At 36.0% G+C, this 21707-nt stretch overlaps 1 protein-coding gene and 1 long non-coding RNA gene across 8 annotated transcripts in view; both read right to left on the bottom strand.

The window, feature by feature from the left end:
- Positions 1-21707, bottom strand: part of LOC137488194 (uncharacterized) — a 149867-nt gene that overhangs the window by 20827 nt on the left and 107333 nt on the right. The window contains exons 4-7 of one of the 7 annotated variants that reach the window (XR_015478962.1): positions 16536-16611; positions 16105-16214; positions 14376-14425; positions 3745-4112 (exon numbers count right to left, since the gene is read on the bottom strand). The exons of 1 other annotated variant lie outside the window; for it this stretch is intronic. Coding sequence is in view for 1 of the 6 variants with exons in the window: in XM_087241379.1 (XP_087097505.1) it covers positions 3864-4112; positions 14376-14425; positions 16105-16214; positions 16536-16597 (471 nt within the window). In the remaining 5 variants the exon portion in view is untranslated. Of the gene's footprint in view, positions 1-3744; positions 4113-14375; positions 14426-16104; positions 16215-16535; positions 16612-21707 lie in introns of those variants that run through there. 5 more of the 7 variants (XM_087241379.1, XR_015478960.1, XR_015478964.1 and 2 more) reach the window with 5 other exon arrangements.
- LOC147846494 (uncharacterized) lies at positions 5999-10182 on the bottom strand. Its single transcript, XR_015478966.1, has 5 exons — positions 10112-10182; positions 8754-8859; positions 8561-8631; positions 7150-7334; positions 5999-6984 (listed from the first exon to the last, which is right to left on the bottom strand). It is a non-coding gene; the product is annotated as an uncharacterized LOC147846494 (long non-coding RNA).

Raw genomic sequence — 21707 nt, 5'->3', positions numbered from 1 at the left:
TTTGAGGCTTCTTATTATAACCGTCTGCAAACGTCTGGGAACTGAGGAGACAAGTTGCTTAAGTTTAGGAATAGGAATGTTCTCCCATTCTTGTCTAATACAAGCTTCTAGGTGTTCGACTGTCTTAGGTCTTCTTTGTTGCATCTTCCTCTTTATGATGCATCAAATATTTTCTATGGGTGAAAGATCTGGACTGCAGGCTGGCCAATTCAGTACCTGGATCCTTCTTCTACGCATACATGATGTTGTAATTGATGCAGTATGTGGTCTGGCATTGTCATCATGTTGGAAAATGCAAGGTCTTCCCTAAAAGAGACGACGTCTGGATTTGAGCATATGTTATTCTAGAACTTGGATATACCATTCAGCATTGATGGTGCCTTTCCAGATGTGTAAGCTGCCCATGCTACATGCACTCATGCAACCCCATACCATCACAGATGCGGGCTTCTGAACTGAGCGCTGATAACAACTTGGGTTGTCCCTGTCCTCTTTAGTCCGGATGACATGGCGTCCCAGTTTTCCAAAAAGAACTTAAAATTTTGATTCGTCTGACCACAGAACAGTTTTCAACTTTCCAACAGTCCATTTGAAATGAGCCTTGGCCCAGAGAAAGCGCCTACGCTTCTGGATAATGTTTAAATATGGCTTCTTTTTTGACCTATAGACATTTAGCTGGCAACGGCGAATGGCACGGTGGATTGTGTTCACTGACAATGTTTTGTGGAAGTAGTCCTGAGCCCATATTGTGATTTTCATTATAGTAGCATTCCTGTTTGTGATGCAGTGCCGTCTTAAGGCCCGAAGATCACGGGCATCCAGTATGGTTTTCCGGCCTTGACCCTTACGCACAGAGATTGTTCCAGATTCTCTGAATCTTTGGATGATATTATGCACTGTAGATGGTGATAACTTCAAACTCCCTTCTGATATTGCTCCACTATTTTTTGGCGCAGCATTGGGGAAATTGGTGATCCTCTGCCCATCTTAACCCCTAAGAGACACTGCCACACTGAGAGGCTCTTTTTATACTCAATCATGTTGCCAATTGACCTAACAAGTGGAAAATTGGTCATCCAGCTGTTTCTAATACGTACATTTGACTTTTCTAGCTTGTTATTGCTACCTGTCCCAACTTTTTTGGAATGTGTAGCTGTCTTGAAATCCAAAATGAGTCAACATTTGGCCTGAAATTGAAAAATTTCTCACTTTCAACATTTGATATGTTATCTATATTCTATTGTAAATAAAATATAAGTTCATGAGATTTGTAAATTATTGCATTCCTTTTTAATTCACAATTTGTACAGTGTCCTAACTTTTTTGGAATCGGGTTTGTATATATATAAAAAAAAAAAAAAAAAAAAATATATATATATATATATATATACTCCTTTATATATACTCCTTTCCCTCAGTAATTTTTCTATCAAGCAATTTTCTTGTGTCAGCCCAATGAATGATTGGCAACGTCACCGACCGGAGCAAGAGGTGGCAGTAACTCACCAAGAACTTTGCTGTCGACCAACGAAAAACAAGAAGAAATCAGAAGTCATATGGATTTCCTTTTATCGGCTAGACGCCAGCCTCACAGCTTCATGAATGTCGTTGCCGTCATTTATTTATCCGTGAATAGTAAATGTAGCTTGCGTTGATGCTACTACGCTTAGTTAACAAAACAAAAAAGCTTCTCTACTGAAAAGCTATTGATTTAGAAAGTAGCGACGCTACCGAGAAATGTAGTTAAGCAAGTAGTGTCACTACTTGTAGCTATGCTACTGCCCAACACTGTTTACTGGTAATTTCTGAGAATGCTGCTCTGTGTGAACGCAAAAAAAAAAAAAAAAAAAAAAAAAAAAAAAAAAAACTGCCTTAAAGTTTGCATTCACGTTTACGCCAACCAATCAGAACACTCAGACATGTTCACATCTACACTGTTTATGAAAACAAAAGCCTTTGAATAATTTCTCCACATTTAGCATTTTCTTACACATTTAGCTGCTGCCTATAAGTTAGATAACATTTCTATGTACCTTCTTAGTGTTAACTGTGGAAAAAATGATCTATTAAATGCTTATGATAAACCACTGTGAGTTTACTTGAACACCCTGTGTTCAGTTGTGTGACGTGTGTCCATGTTGAGGTGAGTCAGACTAGAATGGCCTACAACACCGGCAGACTTTCGTTTTAAAAACACGAAAGCTGCAGCACACTTAATTGTACATTTTGACATGCGAAAATGTTCCTTCATATCATCAGCATTTGTAATGTGGTGAAATGTGTAAATAAAACTGCCTTCTGTTAATAGAATTATTTTTTTTTTATACTGTAGTTATTTGGTCTGTCTCTTGGACAGCATCAGCTATATGAATGCTAAAGTTTTATTTAAAAGTGAAATCATCAACCATATGACGCGTTCGGATGCATAAACAACTGAATTAGGGAAGTGACTAAGCTATTCTGGTGTTTACCTGAAGATCTGATGTTAACCTGTTGAACTGTGTTTGAAATTACTCTCCTTCTGATGTTCCCCAGAACGAACTGTGTGAGATCGCTCACCCTCAAATGTTTAACTTGTGAACTGTTGATGAGATCGCTACAACACCACTCTCCTGCTTCATCACTCTGATTTAGTAACGTTGTTTTGAATAAAAACCTTTAAAAGATAACCCTCCTTGTGTGCAACCATGACAATTACTGGTAAATGTCAAAATTTAACAGTATCTTGCAATGGATGTTTGAATGGTATTTTCTGGAAAAATTTCGTAATGTCCTCGCCTGTATGAACAGCACTTTTTTTTAGTTTACCTGTAAAGACGTTCTGGTAATTTTCCCAATTTTTTTCGGTATTACTGTGTGAAAGGGTGAAAAGTGAAACCCCAGACTGCAGCTGAAATCTCTCAGTAGCTCTTCAACAACCCTCTGCTCTTCGTCATTGTAAATGAATATTGGATGCTTCAGTCCAACATGATGTAAATAAAACCAGGGTGGACATTTCAGTGAGACAATAATCCAAAAAACACAGCCAAGGAAACTCTAAAATGCTTTCAGAGAAAGAAAATCAAGCTGTAGAATGGCCCAGCCAATCACCTGACTTGAATCCAATAGAGAATACTAAATAAAGATCAGATTTGATAGACAAAAGCAACAGAACCTTCAAGATTTTTAAACCCTGTTGAAGAAAAATTCATACCTGAGCAATTCTTGTGACTTCATTCTCCATATGAGAGGCATCTTTAAGCAGCGATCACCAATAAAGCCTTTTTATAAAAAGTACTAAAAATGTTTCAGTAGTTCATAATTTCTCCTTCTGTCATTTTTTCATTGTTATAACACATAAGTAATTCAAATATATATATATATATATATATATATATATATATATATATATATATATATATATATATATATATATATATATATATATATTATGTTTTGTTTTATTTTTGTATTGTTTGGGTTTTTACCAACAACTCCTTTAGAACTATTTTTTCCAGGGGGAAAAAAAATATATATAATAATAAAAAAAACATGACGTGTTCAATACTTATTTTCCCTGTTGTTTGTTAGACTAGTAGCTTTTTTATTAAATTAGTTTTGTGCCTTAACTTTTTCTTTTTTTACATTTATTAAACTATATAAAATTATAAACTGTATATAAAAAGTTGCTTTTATTGCTTTTATTGTAAAGGTGAGTCTTTGTTTTAAGGCCCATTGTAATAATACTACTGTAAGTATGTTTAATTTTTGGTTGTTTTTTTTGTCTTTGAAAGGTACTTCAGTGTAACTAATGAGACTCACTGGTCTACACTGGTCTAAACCGAGTCAGAAAATGCAGAGAACAACCTTTAGCCTCCTCGCCATCAGCTCTCTGTAGAAGATTGTTTTGAGGTGAAATCTTGGGGAAAATTGCAGCAGCTGCTGTTGAAAAGGTGCAGAGACTGTGGTGGGACTGATCCTGTGGGTAATCCAGCACACAGACCATTACCCAATGTTCTCTGCCGTCTGATCTGCACCACGTTTGATTCCTCCAGCACAGCTTCGCAACCATGGTCGCATTTTATTATTCCGCTCATGCTTGTTGCAAAGACGACCGTTGTTTCTGGAAAATACTGAGACACACATTTAGTGAGGTTTTAAATCCATCATAGCGCAGCATTATTCTGTGTCTCAGCAGAATGCAGTTCTTTATAGGGTATCATGGGCTGTTGAAGATCACAGTTTTAAGTCGCTGAGTCTCCGCTGACTCTGCATTTCTTTAGTGTTTGTGAAACACTAGCATTTGACCTTACTCAAAACAATTGCATGCTGGATAGTGTAAGAAGTTTTGTTTAGTTTTCATAACTGTTTGGTTGTAAATATATGGGGGGCATGGTGGCTCAATGGTGAGCACCGTCACCTCACAGCAAGAAGGTTGCTGCTTTGAGTCCTGCAGCTGGACCAGTTGGCATTTCTGTGTGGAGTTTGCATGTTCTCCCCATGTTTGCATGGGGAAACCCCACAGTCCTAAGACATGCGCTGTAGGTGAATTGGGTGAAACTAAATTGACTGAGGTGTATGAGTGTATGTGAGAGTTTATGGGTGTTTCCCAGTACTGGATTTTGGCTGGAAGGGCATCCTCTGTGTAAAACATATGCTGAAATAGTTGGCGGTTCATTTCTTTGTGGCAACCCCTAATAATCAGGGACAAAGCTAAAGGAAAATAAATGAATAAATGTAAAGATCTGGTTTTGGTTGTCTTTTCCACTATACTTACCGTACATTATATACAAGTATGTTTTTAATTGTCAATTACAATTTTAAACTTCGTCTCTATTGGGGTTATAACAATTGATTTTGTCAATTGGACATTGGTTAGAAGGATGTACAGTAGTTTTCTATTGGTCAATCTCATGTGATTGACAGGTTGACCCTCCCTCACATCGGTACACATCATCAATAAAAGAAACAGTTAGTGCACAGATAATTCACAGATAATTCTTCGCCGTGCAGGAATTACATTTATTACTTTGCCACACTTGCATGCTATTTCAGAGCGAATATTCAGAGTAATGTTAGCGGTAAACAGTATAGGACGGCTGTCATGGTTCAAAAATGACCCAATGTGAATATAAAATCTACATTATAGATGCTGTCAAAGAACCTTATGAAACTGAAAATAATCACATCAATCTTTCACTGGGAGATTTCAGTGGCTGAACAACACGTCTGTGCATAGAAGTCATTCATAACAGAACACAATCTAACATAAGCTTAGCCTGACTAAAATAGTTTTAAAACAGAACATTACCTGTCTAACAGTAACTTCAGCCATGGTCTCGTCCTTTCCCCAGCGTGCTAAAGTAACTCCAATACTGATTCAGGATTTTCAAAAGTTTCAATGCAGCATTTGATTTCTCCCTGTCCGTCTCGTGACCGCGCAGCCGCTTTAAGCGCGAATTATACCCGCGCCTGGCTTCACAGTAATCGGCCCGAGCTCGGCTGTCCTTCGGCGCCTCCGGCTCCGACTCGGCATCTGCGAGCGGCCCGCAGCTCGCTCGCGCGCATGGCGTTTGTGATGCAGCCCAGATAGCAAAATACACTCGGGCCAGTTCCGGCTAGATTGTCGCCTGCCGGAGACTAACCCCTCGGCCCAACTTCGGCTGCCGGACTCGGGCCGGATGCCTGTGGACTCACTGCCCGATTCCGGCCCGAATCAAGCGGGCCAGATGCGGCGGCCGTAAGCGAGCCGACGCTGCGCATCCGCGCCGGAATCGGCGCGAGGGTAATGTGCGCTGCGGCCCGGAGCTGGCGCGACTCCGTATTTATACACCTTATAAAACCTTTTGGTATTACATTGGTACTTGATATATGGTATTACAACCATTTGAATTTATATAACAGCAAACACAGGCTATAATGTAAACACAAAGTGTAAGCACTGCGTTTAACCTTTGAATAAAGTGCAAACTGCATACATATTCTGTAACGAAAATAATCAGACAAATGACAAAATAAATAAATGTTAAACGTTTATTGATTGCATGAAAAAAATAGTACTAAAATTTTATAAACAATTTTGTAGTGCACAAGAATATCAATATAAAAACAACAATAAAACAACACAATAAAGACACACAGAAAGATTTAAACAAAAACTCTAAAAATTACACACAAACACAGATGTTTTTTAAAACAACCCTGTTTTCCCAATAGACTTGAATTAAAAATTTGTAAAAAAAACAGCTAAATTTTAAATAAACCTTAATATAGAAACCAATTTAAGATATAGCAAGAAACATCTTAAAAATACCAATGACAATCCGTAAAATATCCAAGTCAAACTTGTAAAAAGTACTGCAGAATTCTGAAGAAACATCTTGAAACATTTTTAATAAAACATTAAAATAATAATAAACAAACAAACATATATATATATATATATATATATATATATATATATATATATATATATATATATATATATATATATATATAAAATTGCAGAAGTATAAAGTCAAACTTTTTTTTTAAATAAACTTGAACAAAATCAATTGCACAAACAGCAAGACATGAGTGAGATGATTATGCATTTCATATATATACATGTCTTGTGCAATTTTTTATTTATAATTTTATTTGTATTACGTTTATTAAAAATGTATCAAGATGTTTCTTTAGAATTTGGCGCACACACATACATACCATACATATATACACACACACACACACACACACACACACACACATATATATATATATACATATACATATATATATATAAATGCAAATGAAAGAAACCAATTGTTCAAGTATCAGGGAACATCCTAATAAACTTAAAATGTTGTTTAAAAAATAAAACAAAATAGTGATGTAGACATTTGACACATTAGCTTTCTCTTCTTTCTTCCTCCATCACTGTCAGGGGCAAGTTGTAGCTACCTTGTAATGCATTTTTCCACTTCTTTATCAGTGGCGTGGTATGGACATTTGTCCTCACTCCATCTGTGATTAAAAGATAAACAGATAATTAGTAGTGAACAAGTACTAATGTAAAAAAAAAAAAGAAAAAATTAGGAAAAAAGTAGGCTACCTACGAAGCAAAAAAAAACAATAAAAAAGAACAAATAAACTTAAAACACTTTGAAATTAGCAAGAGCTTGAACTTACCAGTTTCTTCATTTGTTCGGGCTGCTCCTTTAGTTGATTTTCAAGCTTTTCCAAATCAAATTGGCCAAAGGACGGTCAAATGTGTTTACATCTGGAATTTCATCACGTCTGTTTTGGTTTTGTGAGAATCAGGACCAGCTGCTGCTTTATGACGTTGCATGATTTTAAAACTTCAGTCAGTCGTGCTAAAAAAGAAAAATAACAGATTAGTATAAATCAACCTGTAGCTTATTCTCATACAACTTCTGTAAATACAACAGTGGGTTAGACACTGCTGATATTCTCTAGTTGATCTTTACTGTCTAGCTGCATTAAACCTTAACAAATTTACTGATGTCTTCAATTCTTACAAAGACATCACGAGATGCAATAAGTTCTGTCTTGATCTCAAACTGCACTAGAACAAAGACTGTAAATGTTCATAGGTGTACCGCAGGAGTGTCCAAACTTTTTGGGCCGAGGGCCAGATGCAAAAAAACAAACGTTGTCGCGGGCCAAATTTTACATACATCACACAGACACATGTATATGTATATGTATATATATATATATATATAGACACATGTATATGTATATATATATATATATATTTCCCCAATTTCTGTTTAACGGAGAGTTAAACATTTTTTCCACACATTTCTAAACATATTAGTTTTAGTAACTCATTTCTAATAACTGATTTATTTTATCTTTGCCATGATGACAGTAAATAATATTTGACTAGATATTTTTCAAGACACTTCTATACAGCTTAAAGTGACATTTAAAGGCTTAACTAGGTTAATCAAGTTAACTAGTCAAGTTAAGGTAATTAGGCAAGTTATTTTATAACAATGGTTTGTTCTGAAGACTTAAGGGGCTAATAATTTTGACCTTAAAATGGTTCATGAAAAAATTTTAACCGCTTTTTATTCCAGCCGAAATAAAACATAAGTCTTTCTCCAAAAGAAAAAATATTATCAGACATACTGTAAAAATGTTCTTGCTCTGTTAAACATCATTTGGGAAATATTTAAAAAAGAAGAAATAAATCAATGAGGGGCTAATAATTCAGACTTCAACTGTGTGTAGATAGATAGATAGATAGATAGATAGATAGATAGATAGATAGATAGATAGATAGATAGATAGATAGATAGATAGATAGATAGATCATAACAAGAACTGCTGCTTAATTGAATGCATGTAATAGCGACACCCGGTGGTTATTTATTGAATTACGTTCATTTTTGTATAGCGGGCCAGATTCTATTGATATTTATAAAAAGCCTCGCGGGCCGTAGTTTGGACACGCCTGGTGTACTGAAATGTACAGTATCTGTGCATCTTGATGGTGGTCTTAAGATTTCTGCCATAGTCATTGATGGTGATGGTACTTGTGGTGCTGCATTGATTTCTGAAATCTTCATACCTGCCTTTTATCCAGCCTCTTTGTTCCAAGTAATTTTTCTTCATCATGGTATAGATGTGTCTATACTGTCCCTTAATCAGATACATTTACAAAACAAAACATCACTTTAGTATAGTGCCAGGGCAAAACTCACAGGTTGTAATAGATCAATGACAATGTTGACAGTATGTGTTTAAAATAATTGCAAACAAACCTGTTCTGTCTTTAGATGTATGACAGGCGATCATCATCCTCATCTGTCTACCAGTCAGAAATCACAGTTGCGTGTGGATGTTTGAGTCGAGCTTCGTCATGTGCATCTATAATAAAACATCACATTGTTGTTAACCTCCTGTAAAGAAAAGTTCAAATCCTGAAATACTATCAAAGTTAATTAATGCATATAATACCTATAGTGTAAATAATCAGTACACAGAAGGTTGCACAAGATTTATTCGGAGATTCATGCAGAGTGACAGCCTTATGAATCTGAGACATAGATTTGTAAGATGGTCAAGCACATGCATTATTCTGTACCCATGAAGATTAACCTACCATTGTGAAAAATGTTTGATGATGATAGGCAATAACAATAAACCATTTCAGCTGTTTGTGAAGCAATTAGTAATGTAATGTCTGAAAAGCTCAATCTATGTTGAAAATATATCAGCAGTTTACAGCTTATAAAGGACTTTTAGCACACAACTATAACATGCCTATTCACGTTCAAAAGAGTGTGCCATTGACTTCTTTGGTCGTGATGTGCTGCAAAATGATCTCACTAACCTTTGTTAAACAAGAACAATAAGACTTAACCAACAACTATTGTTACCCATTCATTTAAATCAGAATTTATCACTGTCAATAACATAAAAAACAAACAAAAAAAAAACATCAAAATCTGCTTTAAGACGTTCAGTTTTACATTAACTGACCATTACAGCTTGAACAAAAGATATAATTGATTCACATAGGCTAACACATATGAATTAAAGTGCATAGTAATATATTTCTCTTGGATAATTTAAAGAGAATAGTAAACAGTCGAGTTTCGATCATTTTTCGTGACTAACTGCATAAACAAGATAAACAATAATATTTTATTAATCCAAAACGATTAGTTTTTATTTACACATAATCACAGAATTAATACTGTTGGATAAGTATACGCCTGTACAATGATTTTTTCAACATCCACGGTACTTTATAATGGTAAATCAGGAAAAAAATACGTTTTGCCTTGTTAGTTAATGGATTCGTCTACAGAAACTTTCTTTAACGCAAAGTTAGCATACAAACAAATTCGTTTCATGTTTCTTTAAAATAATTAAAATAGTTTTCAGTTACTACACACGTTACAATCTAACATTGTGTAAAAGGAAAAGGAACTTTCAGCCGTGTTTGTAACTGTTAGCGTTAGCATACATTAGCTCCAGTCGTGTTTCTTAAAGCAAGTTACATTTCGTATCAAACTGTTTTAAATTACTAAACGCTGTTACAACCAAACACCGTGGAAATGTTTTAAGCTCTAAATTCGCTAATTATACAGAACACAAGCAGTAAAAAGCTTACCTTTCTGACCGGAATCCAAGTGAATCTTTGAAAAACCAAACTTTTTCTTCTTGTGATCTTTGTGCCATGGTGGTTGACAACCAGCTTTTTGGAGCATTACCGCCACCGTCTGGATTGGAGTTTGGATCAGGAGTTTAGTAACGCATGTGTTTATTATGAAACCAACTTCTGCTTAAAAAAAAAACAGTCAGCACAGGAGCGTGCTATCTCAAAAATAAGCGAATTTTACATAGTTTTTCTCTAGATGACATGTATAATCTATTTATAAATAATATTGTTTTGTTTGCGTCTAAACATTGCGACCATCCACACTAAATATTCTTTTTTTTTTTTTTTTGCTATCGTACCATGAATATTTTCTCAAATTATCATTAAACGTGGAGCTAACAGATTACTAGATAAAATAAGAACTTAATCGGTTGCCATCAGCCGAGTCCTTGCCAGAAGCGGCCAGAATATGGTTGACCGGAATCGGGCCAGTGCTTTACAGCCGCATCACAACCGCATGTGCGCGAGCAAGCTGCGGGCCGCACTCGGCCCGGATAACACTCGCCGATGCCGAGTCGGAGCCGGAGGCGCCGGAGGGCAGCCGAGCTCGGGCCGATTACTGCCTGCTATCTGGGAGACGGGCACGCGCTAATGGCGGATCTGCATGAACAGATGCGCAGAAGTCGGAATCTACATTTGTTGACAGACAGTCTGACCTGCCTTTCGGAATTAAGGGAGATGACGGTCCGACTCTATTTAATTGGATGAACATTTTTTAGTTTTATGCTTTACCCTGAATATAAAAATACATATAAACACATTTAGATCATTTACTGTAATCATTAATATTGGACTGTGAAGAGACTTTCAACCAGCACAACAAAAAATGTTTCTGAAGACAATCACCTACTGCACCTTTAAATTCAACTCTGAAATCAGGACTGACGCAGTTTTAATTTACTAGAACTTCTAAGTTAAGCTGCTTTGACACAATCTACATTCTAAAAGAGCTATAGAAATAAAGATAAAACGAATTGAATGATAAACTTTTACTCCATTGTGATTATACTCTGCATTGATTATTATCAACTATAAAATCCCGACTCAACATTGCATATCCTGCGGTGTGACTATTACAGATGCACACCATATCGATGCTGAAGTGATATATTGTGCAGCCTTAATTCAATGTAGAAAAGAGCATTCTTTACTGAACCTACTGAACCTAAAGTCCAAGAAAGGAAAGAAAAAAAAAGAAAGAAAAAAAAAACAGAAAGAAAGCTGTTGAAAGGCCAGCACAAGTCCACTGAGAAGATAAAGGAAGCAGCGCTGCATGGTGGCCACTCTGAATCTGCTCTGTCAGGAGATACAGACGCCTGCCAGATGCTGGGATTGTTGGATTGGGAACAAAGGCAGTGGCAGTATGAAGAGGAAGCACTGCACTAATGATGGAGGAGCCTCTGGGTGACTGCTGACTCCCTGCTGCGTCTCCATCTCACACACACCCTCTGGATGGGAGTCTCAGCTTGCCTTCAACACTTCAGAGTGTGAGTTAAACGGCAGCTCCGCTTTGAGAAAGGTGTGTGAGGGAAGCTGACATTCAGCCTGTGCTCTTGTTTTTGTCGCTGTAGATGGGGTGTGAGGGGTTGAAGTATCAGACAGATGTGCTCTCCTGAAGCAGATGTTCAGAAGTGATGCGAATATAGATAGTGTGCTTTTATTTGTGCATCATATGGTCATGTTGTTCATGATTGTCTGGGATGTGTTTCCCAAACAAATGCAGTCGCAGCTGAACTACCGTAGTACAATGCCTAGTTTGGGAAATTAACAATGTAGGGATGAGTGTTTCCTAAAGGCCTGTGCACACGGAGACATTTTTTGCTCGCGTCTTCCGTCTACGTTTAAAGCCTCGTGGCTAAATAAAGGGCGCCAATGTGATCGTGCACACCAACGCGCATAACGGCAGGCGCAAAAGCGTTATTTAAATAAAAAAAAAAACACCACATCTCCACCAATCAGTTTGGCACTTTTGTTCACGTGCATGGAGCTCCTGAAGTTACAGAAAACAGGACTTGGAGGTGCTCAAAAGCAAAACTGCCAATGCGAGCACACATTGAAGAAGATGCCCAGAGGCGATATGAACGTTTAGCTGCTTATGCTCTTGTGAACAATAATCATTTCTTCATTGCTAGAGCTGGAGCTGCTGCTGTTATCCATGCTTGTTCGAGTCACAAGTAACTTTAGCAACAAGCTTGTGAACTTCCCTCTCCTCCTCTTCTTCTGTGTTATAAGTGGGTGTCAGAAACTTAAAGTTGTGTAATGCCATCTAACTTCAATGAGTTATTTTGCATACTCTTCTGCTTGACGCCAGTGAAAATCGATCGAGTTTGAATACTGAAAAACATCTTGTAAAAACGCTGACTATAAACGCAACTGAAAAGCGTCCCAGTGCCCACTAGTTGCTCTGTCACAGACCCATCGTCTGAACCACGTTAGTTGAAATATTAAATGTCCACAGTGGTGTAAAGTAACAAATTTCAAATACTCAAATTACTGTTAAGACATGTTGTGCCTTGGATGTCTAAAATCTTTACGTGCCATCACCCAGAGACTGTTTAGACTGTATGTCATTAACTATGTTTCCATTTAAAAATGTGAATTAACTTGATGCGCAAAACTGGATTATTGCAGCATCTTAACTCTGCATAAGAACGGCATCTCAACTCTGTCTTTCGTGAAACGCAGTTGTCGTTTAATGTACAGTAAATCGGACTCATTCAAAGTAGCGTCACTGCACAAAAAAATGGTATAAATGCATGTTGCAGATCCTACTGTACATTGTGTTTTCTTTTTCTTATAATGCACAGAGTTTTGAGGTAAGGAACAGTTGGACTGGCTCATCCAGTTCATCAAACTCTTAAAATTCTTTTAAAATCTTAATCGAAAGCGTAATAAAACAGTCTTCTCATAGAAGCCAGCGTATCAGTGCGTAGTTACATTGAAAACATTTGATTAGATTCACACCTTCTGATTGGTTCTCGGGATAGAGAGTGGCTTTTGCTGTCAAAGGCAAGTGATGTTTATCTGTTTTTGCCAACAAACTGTTATTTCTGATTAGGCCGATATTGCGATTATAGATGTTTAGAAGCAAATCTATTTGTTGATGGTGTATTGGGTGCCTAAAGCATTCAATATATATATATATATATATATATATATATATATATATATATATATATATATATATATATATATATATATATATATATATATATATATATATATATTGCTTCTGATCATCTATTATTATTAGGAAGATATGTATAGATAATTTTTCCACAAAAAAATGGCAAAATGTTTGTTAAAAGTTTTTGTGTTTAAATCCTTATGTTCAGTTTTCAGTTTCTTGTCTCTTTACATTCAATGTTCAAACAGATTATTAAAAAAAAAAAGGTTCTCAGATTGCATCACTAGATATTAATGTTCTCATTTTACTTTCTAGGTGTTAAAAACTTAAACATTGTTCTGTAATTCATATGTTGTATCTATGATCAGTGAAGCATATTTTAATTTAATAGGCCATCAGACCTTCCAACATTCATTTAATGTGCTTCATAGCATTTTTTGTACTCATTTACATTTTTGTTTTCTTTAACCATGCTGGTAACACCTTCGTTTTGAACAGATTTCTACAAATAAGGCTTATTACCTGTCTATTACTAAAATAATGTCTGTTTATTCAATTTATAAAGTACATATTGTGCATGAATGTATCCCTAATCTTTCCCAATCCTTAAACCCAACTTAATAGATATTAATAAGCAGCAAATTATGAGTTCATTAAACTAAAATCATAAGTTAATGGTTTGTTAATAGAACTGTACCTTGATAATAATAATAAAGTATGACTATCGCTAATAAACTAATCACAGTTTGATTGAACTATCTCAACCAGAGCCAAAACTTTTCTGCCTTTTTCATCATTTATAATTCTTATTTTTTAATAATAAAGCAGAATCCGAGAGGGGAAGGTCAGAGGTCAGATCAAGCTAGCGGTCAGAATCCAGTCTTTCCTATTGAATATGCATGAAGACTGTTTGATTCCTCTGACAGCGAGTTGAGCCAGTGTTAGGGTGAATGTAAAGGGAACAGATATCTTGAGCAGGGGGGTTTGTAAAAGCACCTGTGATGATGGCGGCTTTACTGATAATGAGATGTCAAGAGTTAGTCCTCACATAGACCCACAGCTGTTTGATCTGCACTGAACTAAACTCACCCGCACCACCAGTAACTGTCTTTTACTCTCCAATGATGATTTATCAGGATCTGCCAAGAAAAGAACCGAGTAAGAGAAAGAGCTGAAAGGAACAGTATCATCATAATTCTACTTTTACTCACAGCACTAAAACCCTGCAATTATTCTCCCCTACTTCACTTTAAGTAGTTACACTAAATTCTCCATCTCTTTGCCTTTGCCTCTCATCAAAATGCAGGATGGGATTGTAAAATGGCTGTATTTGCATCACAAATGTAGGGTACTTGTGTTGCTATAGCAATTATATAAAAAAGATGAAATCATGGAATAAAAAAAGCAATTATTCACAAGCTTATGAATGTAGCAAAACGCATTTCAAATACACGAGAGCTCTCAGAGAATGTAAACATATTTGTGTCGCAGAAAGTTTTGCTGTTTATTTGAAAATCCCTGCTTGAGGCATTAGGAAAAAGTGGCTACATTACTGGGAAAAAATAAAACATGTATTATTGATATTTTAGATGCATATGGGATATTCATGTTTATATGAAAGCCTGTTTTTGTCACGTGCATTTTAAGGTAATTGTGAGTTTTTATCTCACAATTCAGATTTTTGTCTTGCTGTCAGTGTTGCCAACTTAGTGACTGATGCGGGGGAGGGGCCGGCGGCTTCAGCTTGTTGAGAAGAGTAGGGACTTATATATATATTTGGACATTGGCAGTCTTAATTTTGGCTCAACACAGTGACCATGTGAGTAAAAACTCATTTGTTTTACTAACATTTAATCATGTAAGGGTTGCCTAGTTATTTTCTGCCAACCTAAATATGTTCTAACATGTTACTGTCATTCCCATTAAGTTTTAACAACATAGTTTCAGAGTGTCCTGCTTTTTAATGGGCTAAAAACATTTTATTGCTTATTCAAATGTCAATTGAACATTCGGGAACATTCCATTTTAGAAATTATAATTTTGCATAGTATCAATTTTACAAATGTTACACATTGAACTGAAGCATTTCAGCATTTCAGTTCTATATATATATATATATATATATATATATATATATATATATATATATATATATATATATATATATATATATATATAATGTTTGTGCCAACTTTTCAAGAACATTATTTAAAAGGATATTTCACCCAAAACCAAAAATTCTATGATCATGTATGTCTAACATTCTTCCAAATATCTTCTTTTGTGTTCAACAGAAGAAGAAAAAATTAATTATGATTATTATTATTTTTTCTTTTTTAAACATTTTCCAAATTATGTGTAAAAGAGCCAGGAATTTTTCACAGTATTTCCTAAAACAGTTTTTTCTTCTGGGGAAAGCCTTATTTGTTAATTTCAGTTAGAATAAAAGCAGTTTTTATTTTTTAATGATAATTTTAAGTTCAATATTTAAGCAATTTTTTTTTCTGACTATTTAAAAAACAAACTAACATTATAGAATAACGTGCCTAATTAACCTAGTTAACCCTTTAAATGACACTAAGCTGAATACTAGCATCTTGAAAAGTATCTAGTAAAATATTATTTACTGTCATCATGGCAAATATAAAATAAATCAGTTATTAAAAAATTAGTTATTAAAACTATTCTGCTTAGAAATGTGCGATAGAGAAGTGTCCTTTTAACATCAAATTTGACAAGTTTTATTACCATTACCATTACATACAGTGCTTGTTTTGTGCATTGACTTTACAGTAAAACTCTATACAGTATAGCTTACCTGCTGTTTTTGGCATGTCAACTGTTGTTACTGAACAAGTTAAGCTACAGCGTTGAGCCAAATAAACCCCAGCTCTCTCCCCGCAGGGTGGTCTGTCCTCTGAGTTTTCCCTTCAAGCAGCATCAAATGTGTTCAGTTTAAATGTGAAGCAGTGATTCATGATTAGAAATGCAGTTAAGTGAAAATTAAAGTGCTTAGAAAGTCTCAAACATTTAATTAAAGCACAGATAGCCCAGAAATGTCACACTCGCTCTCTTTCTGTTGCTGCATTATGATTCGCTTTCCCGTGTCTCTTTAATCCGCTGATTAGTGCGCGTGTGTGTATGTGTGTGTTTATACAGAGTGAGCGTTTTCCCATCAGGCCAGACTGTAGTATATACTGTGAGAGAGTAAGAAGATGAGAGAGAGAGAGCAACATAACTTTTACTCACCAATTAAACGCTTCTCCTGAAAAGTGCTGACTCGACACATTACACCAGCTGAAGGTTACAGCCTAATTAGAATAACCTTACACCCCATGTTACACACACACACACACACACACACACACACACACACAGACACACACAGACACACAGACACACAGACACACAGACACACACACACACACACACACACACACAAAGAGGGAGAGACACTTAAATATTATATCTATAAAACAGCAGCATGTGAAGTTGTGTTTTTATGATGAAAACAGCAGAATCTCAGGCCTCCAGATGTTTCCCTCTGATGAAGGTAGTTTTGTTTTATATGATGTGTCTGATTTAGAAAGTGTCAGTCAATGTCCTTCAGGATATATATATATATATATATATGTCTCCTGCTGTTGTTACTGCAGACTAGTACAGTAAAAAGAAAGAAGAAATGCCTGCATGTGTTTAGCATTTTTACTTATTGCAAACACAAGAGTAATCTGGTAGTGTTGCCGCTGCTTTTGCTTTTTCGGGGTTAATTATTGTGAACTCTCAATTGCAACAGATCTCTGTAGGCTGAAATTTCTGTAGACTGATGGCATTTCATGCCGTTCAGCCTTACAATTTTAAAATGTGAGCAAAATCAGTTTTTTTTTTGTCATCACTTCAGACATTACGCTAAAGAATCATTCAAATACTAGCTCTAAAGTAACGTTTCTAAAGTAGCAACAATTTATGCTGTTCTGACATTAGCTGCAGATGTGAATGAATAGTGGAAGAAAGTAGTTCCTCGTACAAAAGGATTTTCTGTGTTCGTTTTTCTTTTTTATAAACACGATTATACTGTCTAACTGTTGTATAAATGAAATATCACTCACGTAGCAGTACAATGTGGCTGTATATCATCACTGGTGGGACACTAAGGCACTTGTTGTGCAGCCTTGTGCCAACACACGCCTCCAATTAGTGCCAATATACAGCCATATCACACTGCCACTCATATATATATATATATATATATATATATATATATATATATATATATATATATATATATATATATATATATATATATATAATTTTATTTATTTTTTACTTTTTTAATTTGGGCAAAAACTGTAAAATTTAATTAAATGATTCTCACAATGGAATGTTTAGAAATGTTTTGCTGATTGATTGATTGCTTGATTATTCATTCATTGATTCTTTTGCTTTTCGGCTTAGTCCCTTTATTAATCTGGGGTCGCCACAGTGGAATGAACCGCCAACTTATCCAACTGGGAAACATCCACACATACTCATTCACACTCATACACTACGGACAATTTAGCATACCCAATTCACCTGTACCGCATATCTTTGGACTGTGGGGGAAACCGAAGTACCCGGAGGAAACCCTTTCTTTATCTATGTAAAGCTGCTTTGACACAATCTACATAGTAAAAAGGTGCTATAGAAATAATTAAAAATAAATAAATAAAGAATATTTAGAGTTTCAACAAATTAGTTCAATTTCCTGGCTTAATATGCTCTAATTTGTTTCTTAACCTGGTTTAATTTGTTGATTTTTATTAAATAACTCTAAAAATTTCTAATGAAATACATAAAAGTAAGATTATTTTCAATTAACATAACTTCAAAATTAGTGCGTCTTCACTGAATAATAATTTATACTGCATAAATAAATTAAAGAACATTAAATTATTTTATTTTGCTTTCATTTTAATTTTACCCTGAAGACAGACAGACCGATAGATAGATAGAGAGACCGATAGATAGATAGATAGATAGATAGATAGATAGATAGATAGATAGATAGATAGATAGATAGATAGATAGATAGATAGATAGATAGATAGATAGATAGATAGATAGATAGATAGATAGATAGATAGATAGATAGATATTAATGTATTACTATTTTAAAAAAGTATGTAAAATAACAACAGTATTCATGTAGAATTTGAATGTTAACATGCTTATTAAGAAACAGAACCATAATTTGAAAAAAAAAGATATTTTAATGGCCAGATGACCTTTTTCTCTTGATACTCATGTCACTCAATTGCACACTCAGAATTGTTGGATATTATAGTTGACAAAAGAAATACAGTACTTCAGTACTTACACCGCAAAGAGAAAGAAAGAAAAGTTTCAGTAGACAAGATGTTGGGAATCACTGGTTCTGGATGTGCCCCGGTGCCTTCAAACCTCTGAATAGCCCTTGATAAGCAGCATTTTTAAGGTGTCAGTCCCACTCATAGTGTGTCTAGAGTTGATAGTGTTTGTGAATGAAAGCAGGAAATCAAGCCTAAACTTCTGCTATCAGCTTCTGCACTGATGCAGCTCAAACATCCATATTTTTTTACACACTCTGCTTTAAACAGAGATGACCTGGGAGTGAAAAGCAGCCCTAAATTTATCAACAGAAAGACGCCAACAAACATTACACACACATAGCTCAATGTGTCGATGACACATCCTATTTAAGCAAACATGATGTGCAGAGTTATGCAAATACTCTATTGTAATAAGCCAAAACTAACATTTTAGTTTGACAAAGTGTTGCTAATTTGATCCTTCACCAGATGATATGCAGTTAAAGCATTTGACCATTTATCTTAATGAAAGCTATCGAGATGTGAGACTTTCAACATACATAAACAGTTGCTGATTTTAACTTTATGCAGCGCTTTACCAACTGCTCAAAATATGAACTTTGACTAGAGAAAGTATGACTTGAGAAGGTTTTCCAGAGCAGCCGTATTGAGATTCAGAAATGTCTGCGAGTTGGGACCTGAACTCCATTTCACAATCAGAATCAGAAAGAGCTTTATTCACACGTATGAGGACTTTGTTTTCGTGACAGAGCTTCTACAGTGCAACAGAATTACAGAGACAGGACAACAAAACGGATAATAAATATATTTTAAAAAGAGAAGTAATTAGTGAATGCAGATATACAAATTGACAAGTGTATGTACAGGTATAATACCATATACAACGTTAATAGTGCATCTGTTATGGGCAAACTGGCATGTGTCGTATGTTGTTAAATAAGTGTATATGTGTATAAAAGTGTACATCAAGTAGTGATGTTGGTTCTACAATTATTATCATCAATTGTTCATGAGATGAATTGCCTGAGGGAAGAAACTGTTCTGGTGCGCAGTGCTCTGTAGCGTCGACCAGAAGGTTCAAAGAAGCAGTGTGCTGGGTGTGAGGGGTCCAGAGTGATTTTGGCAGCCCTTCTGTTTGCTTTGGATAAGTACAGTTCTTGGAGGGTTGTACCAATGATTTGTTCAGCAGTCCGAACTATTTGTCGTAGTCTTCGAAGGTCAGATTTGGTAGCTGAGCCAAACCAAGCAGTTATTGAAGTGCAGAAGACTGGTTCAATGATGGAGGTGTAGAACTGTTTTAGCAGCTCCTTAGGGAGGCTGAACTTCCTCAGCTGATGAAGAAATATGGCCTTTGTTGAGCTTTTTTGATAATGGATTCAATGTGAGTGCCCCAGTTCAGGTCCTGAGAGATGGTGGTGCCCAGGGACCTAAATGACTCCATTTGAACAACGTGTGTGACCAGTTAAACTTACGTAATATTTTTGAACCCTATCACCTACCCTTTGGTTAAACATTGTGTATATCTGTGTAACTGTTGAATATTTGTGTCGGACACTAGCTACTGTACAGTATGTTTCCATCCCAAAAAATTAGTTAGATTTATGTGCAAAATTGGAGTATTGCAACCAAACATTCATTCATTCATTTTCTTGTTGGCTTAGTCCATTTTTTAATCCGGGGTCGCCAGTGCGGAATGAACCGCCAACTTATCCAGCAAGTTTTTACGCAGCGGATGCCCTTCCAGCCGCAACCCATCTCTGGAAAACATCCACACACACATTCACACACACACTTATACACTATGGACAATTTAGCCTACTCAATTCACCTGTACGCATGTCTTTGGACTGTGGGAAACCGGAGCACCCGAAGGAAACCCACGCAAAGGCAGGGAGAACATGCAAACTCCACACAGAAACGCCAACTGAGCCGAGGTTCGAACCAGCGACCTTCTTGCTGTGAGGCGACAGCACTACCTACTGCGCCACTGCCTTGCCCGCAAGCAAACATGTGAAAGTGAAAGTAAAAAAGTGAATAAAACATGGAAAAAGCTGTGAAAAAAAGTTTACCAAAAGAAGGTTGGCTTATCTTTCTGCAGCAAAGAATGTTTTTGTTTCTCAGAAATTTGTGCCAAATACCAAAAAGAAAAACAGAATTTTCTGTGGTAGGATCAGCCAGCATGGGCCTTTTTATAATATAATTAATAACTTGTGTCTTAGAACAGCGGTTTCCGACAAGGGGGTCCCGGCCCAAAAGGGAACCTCACCGAGCTCTGAGGGTGGTCGCGTCATATTTAACAAATTTCTTAGCAGAGCACAATTAGAAGAGTGATCATGTTCAGTTCATTTTATCCCCTAGCTCAGTGGTCTTCAACCATCAGTCCGTGGATCAATTGGTATCAGGCCGCACTAGAAATCATTAATTATTTCAATTTTATTTATTATCCGAGTCTCAATGATCTTTTACTTTGAAAAGTCTTTTATTTTGAAAAATTACTGTATTCTCTCGCTTACATCTTGGTCAATTGAGTGCCCAAATTTAATCCATAAGCAGCAAAATGAGTAATTTTGTAAACGTCTTTGGAAAGTGTCATTGCTACGGGGAAAAGGCCCAGGGAACGACCCATGAAATGCCAAGAATGCCTTCGCAATCCATGTCAACAAATCAGGTGAAATCACCCTGGCTCTGCAAGAAGATCAACTGCTGGAGATCGCAAATAATGGCGGCCTTTAAGGGGCCGTTTGCATATCGCTTTTTTCTAGAGTTTGCACAATTTTGTTGTTTCCTATTGACCCATGCGGCAATAAATCCCACAAGCGCAGTGCACTGCGAGTCATGTGACTAGAATTGACCAATCAGCTTTAACTAATATGGAATATGCACATTTCGGTAAGACTAATTATCTCAAACACAGAAGACACAAACACTGCAGTGCTTTATAATTTTCTCCATAAATAAAACTTGTTTTAGAGTGGCAGCAATGTTTTCAGCTTGTCATCCTCCGAGAAAACAGTTGATGGTCACCTTGCAACCTAATAAACCAGCCATTTCGAGCCTGGTCTTAGTAGGT

The sequence above is a fragment of the Danio rerio genome, chromosome 2 (genome assembly GCF_052040795.2).
Source record: "Danio rerio strain M-AB ecotype USA chromosome 2, GRCz13ab, whole genome shotgun sequence".
Classification (NCBI taxonomy): domain Eukaryota; kingdom Metazoa; phylum Chordata; class Actinopteri; order Cypriniformes; family Danionidae; genus Danio; species Danio rerio.
This window is presented reverse-complemented; position numbering and strand designations above follow the sequence as displayed.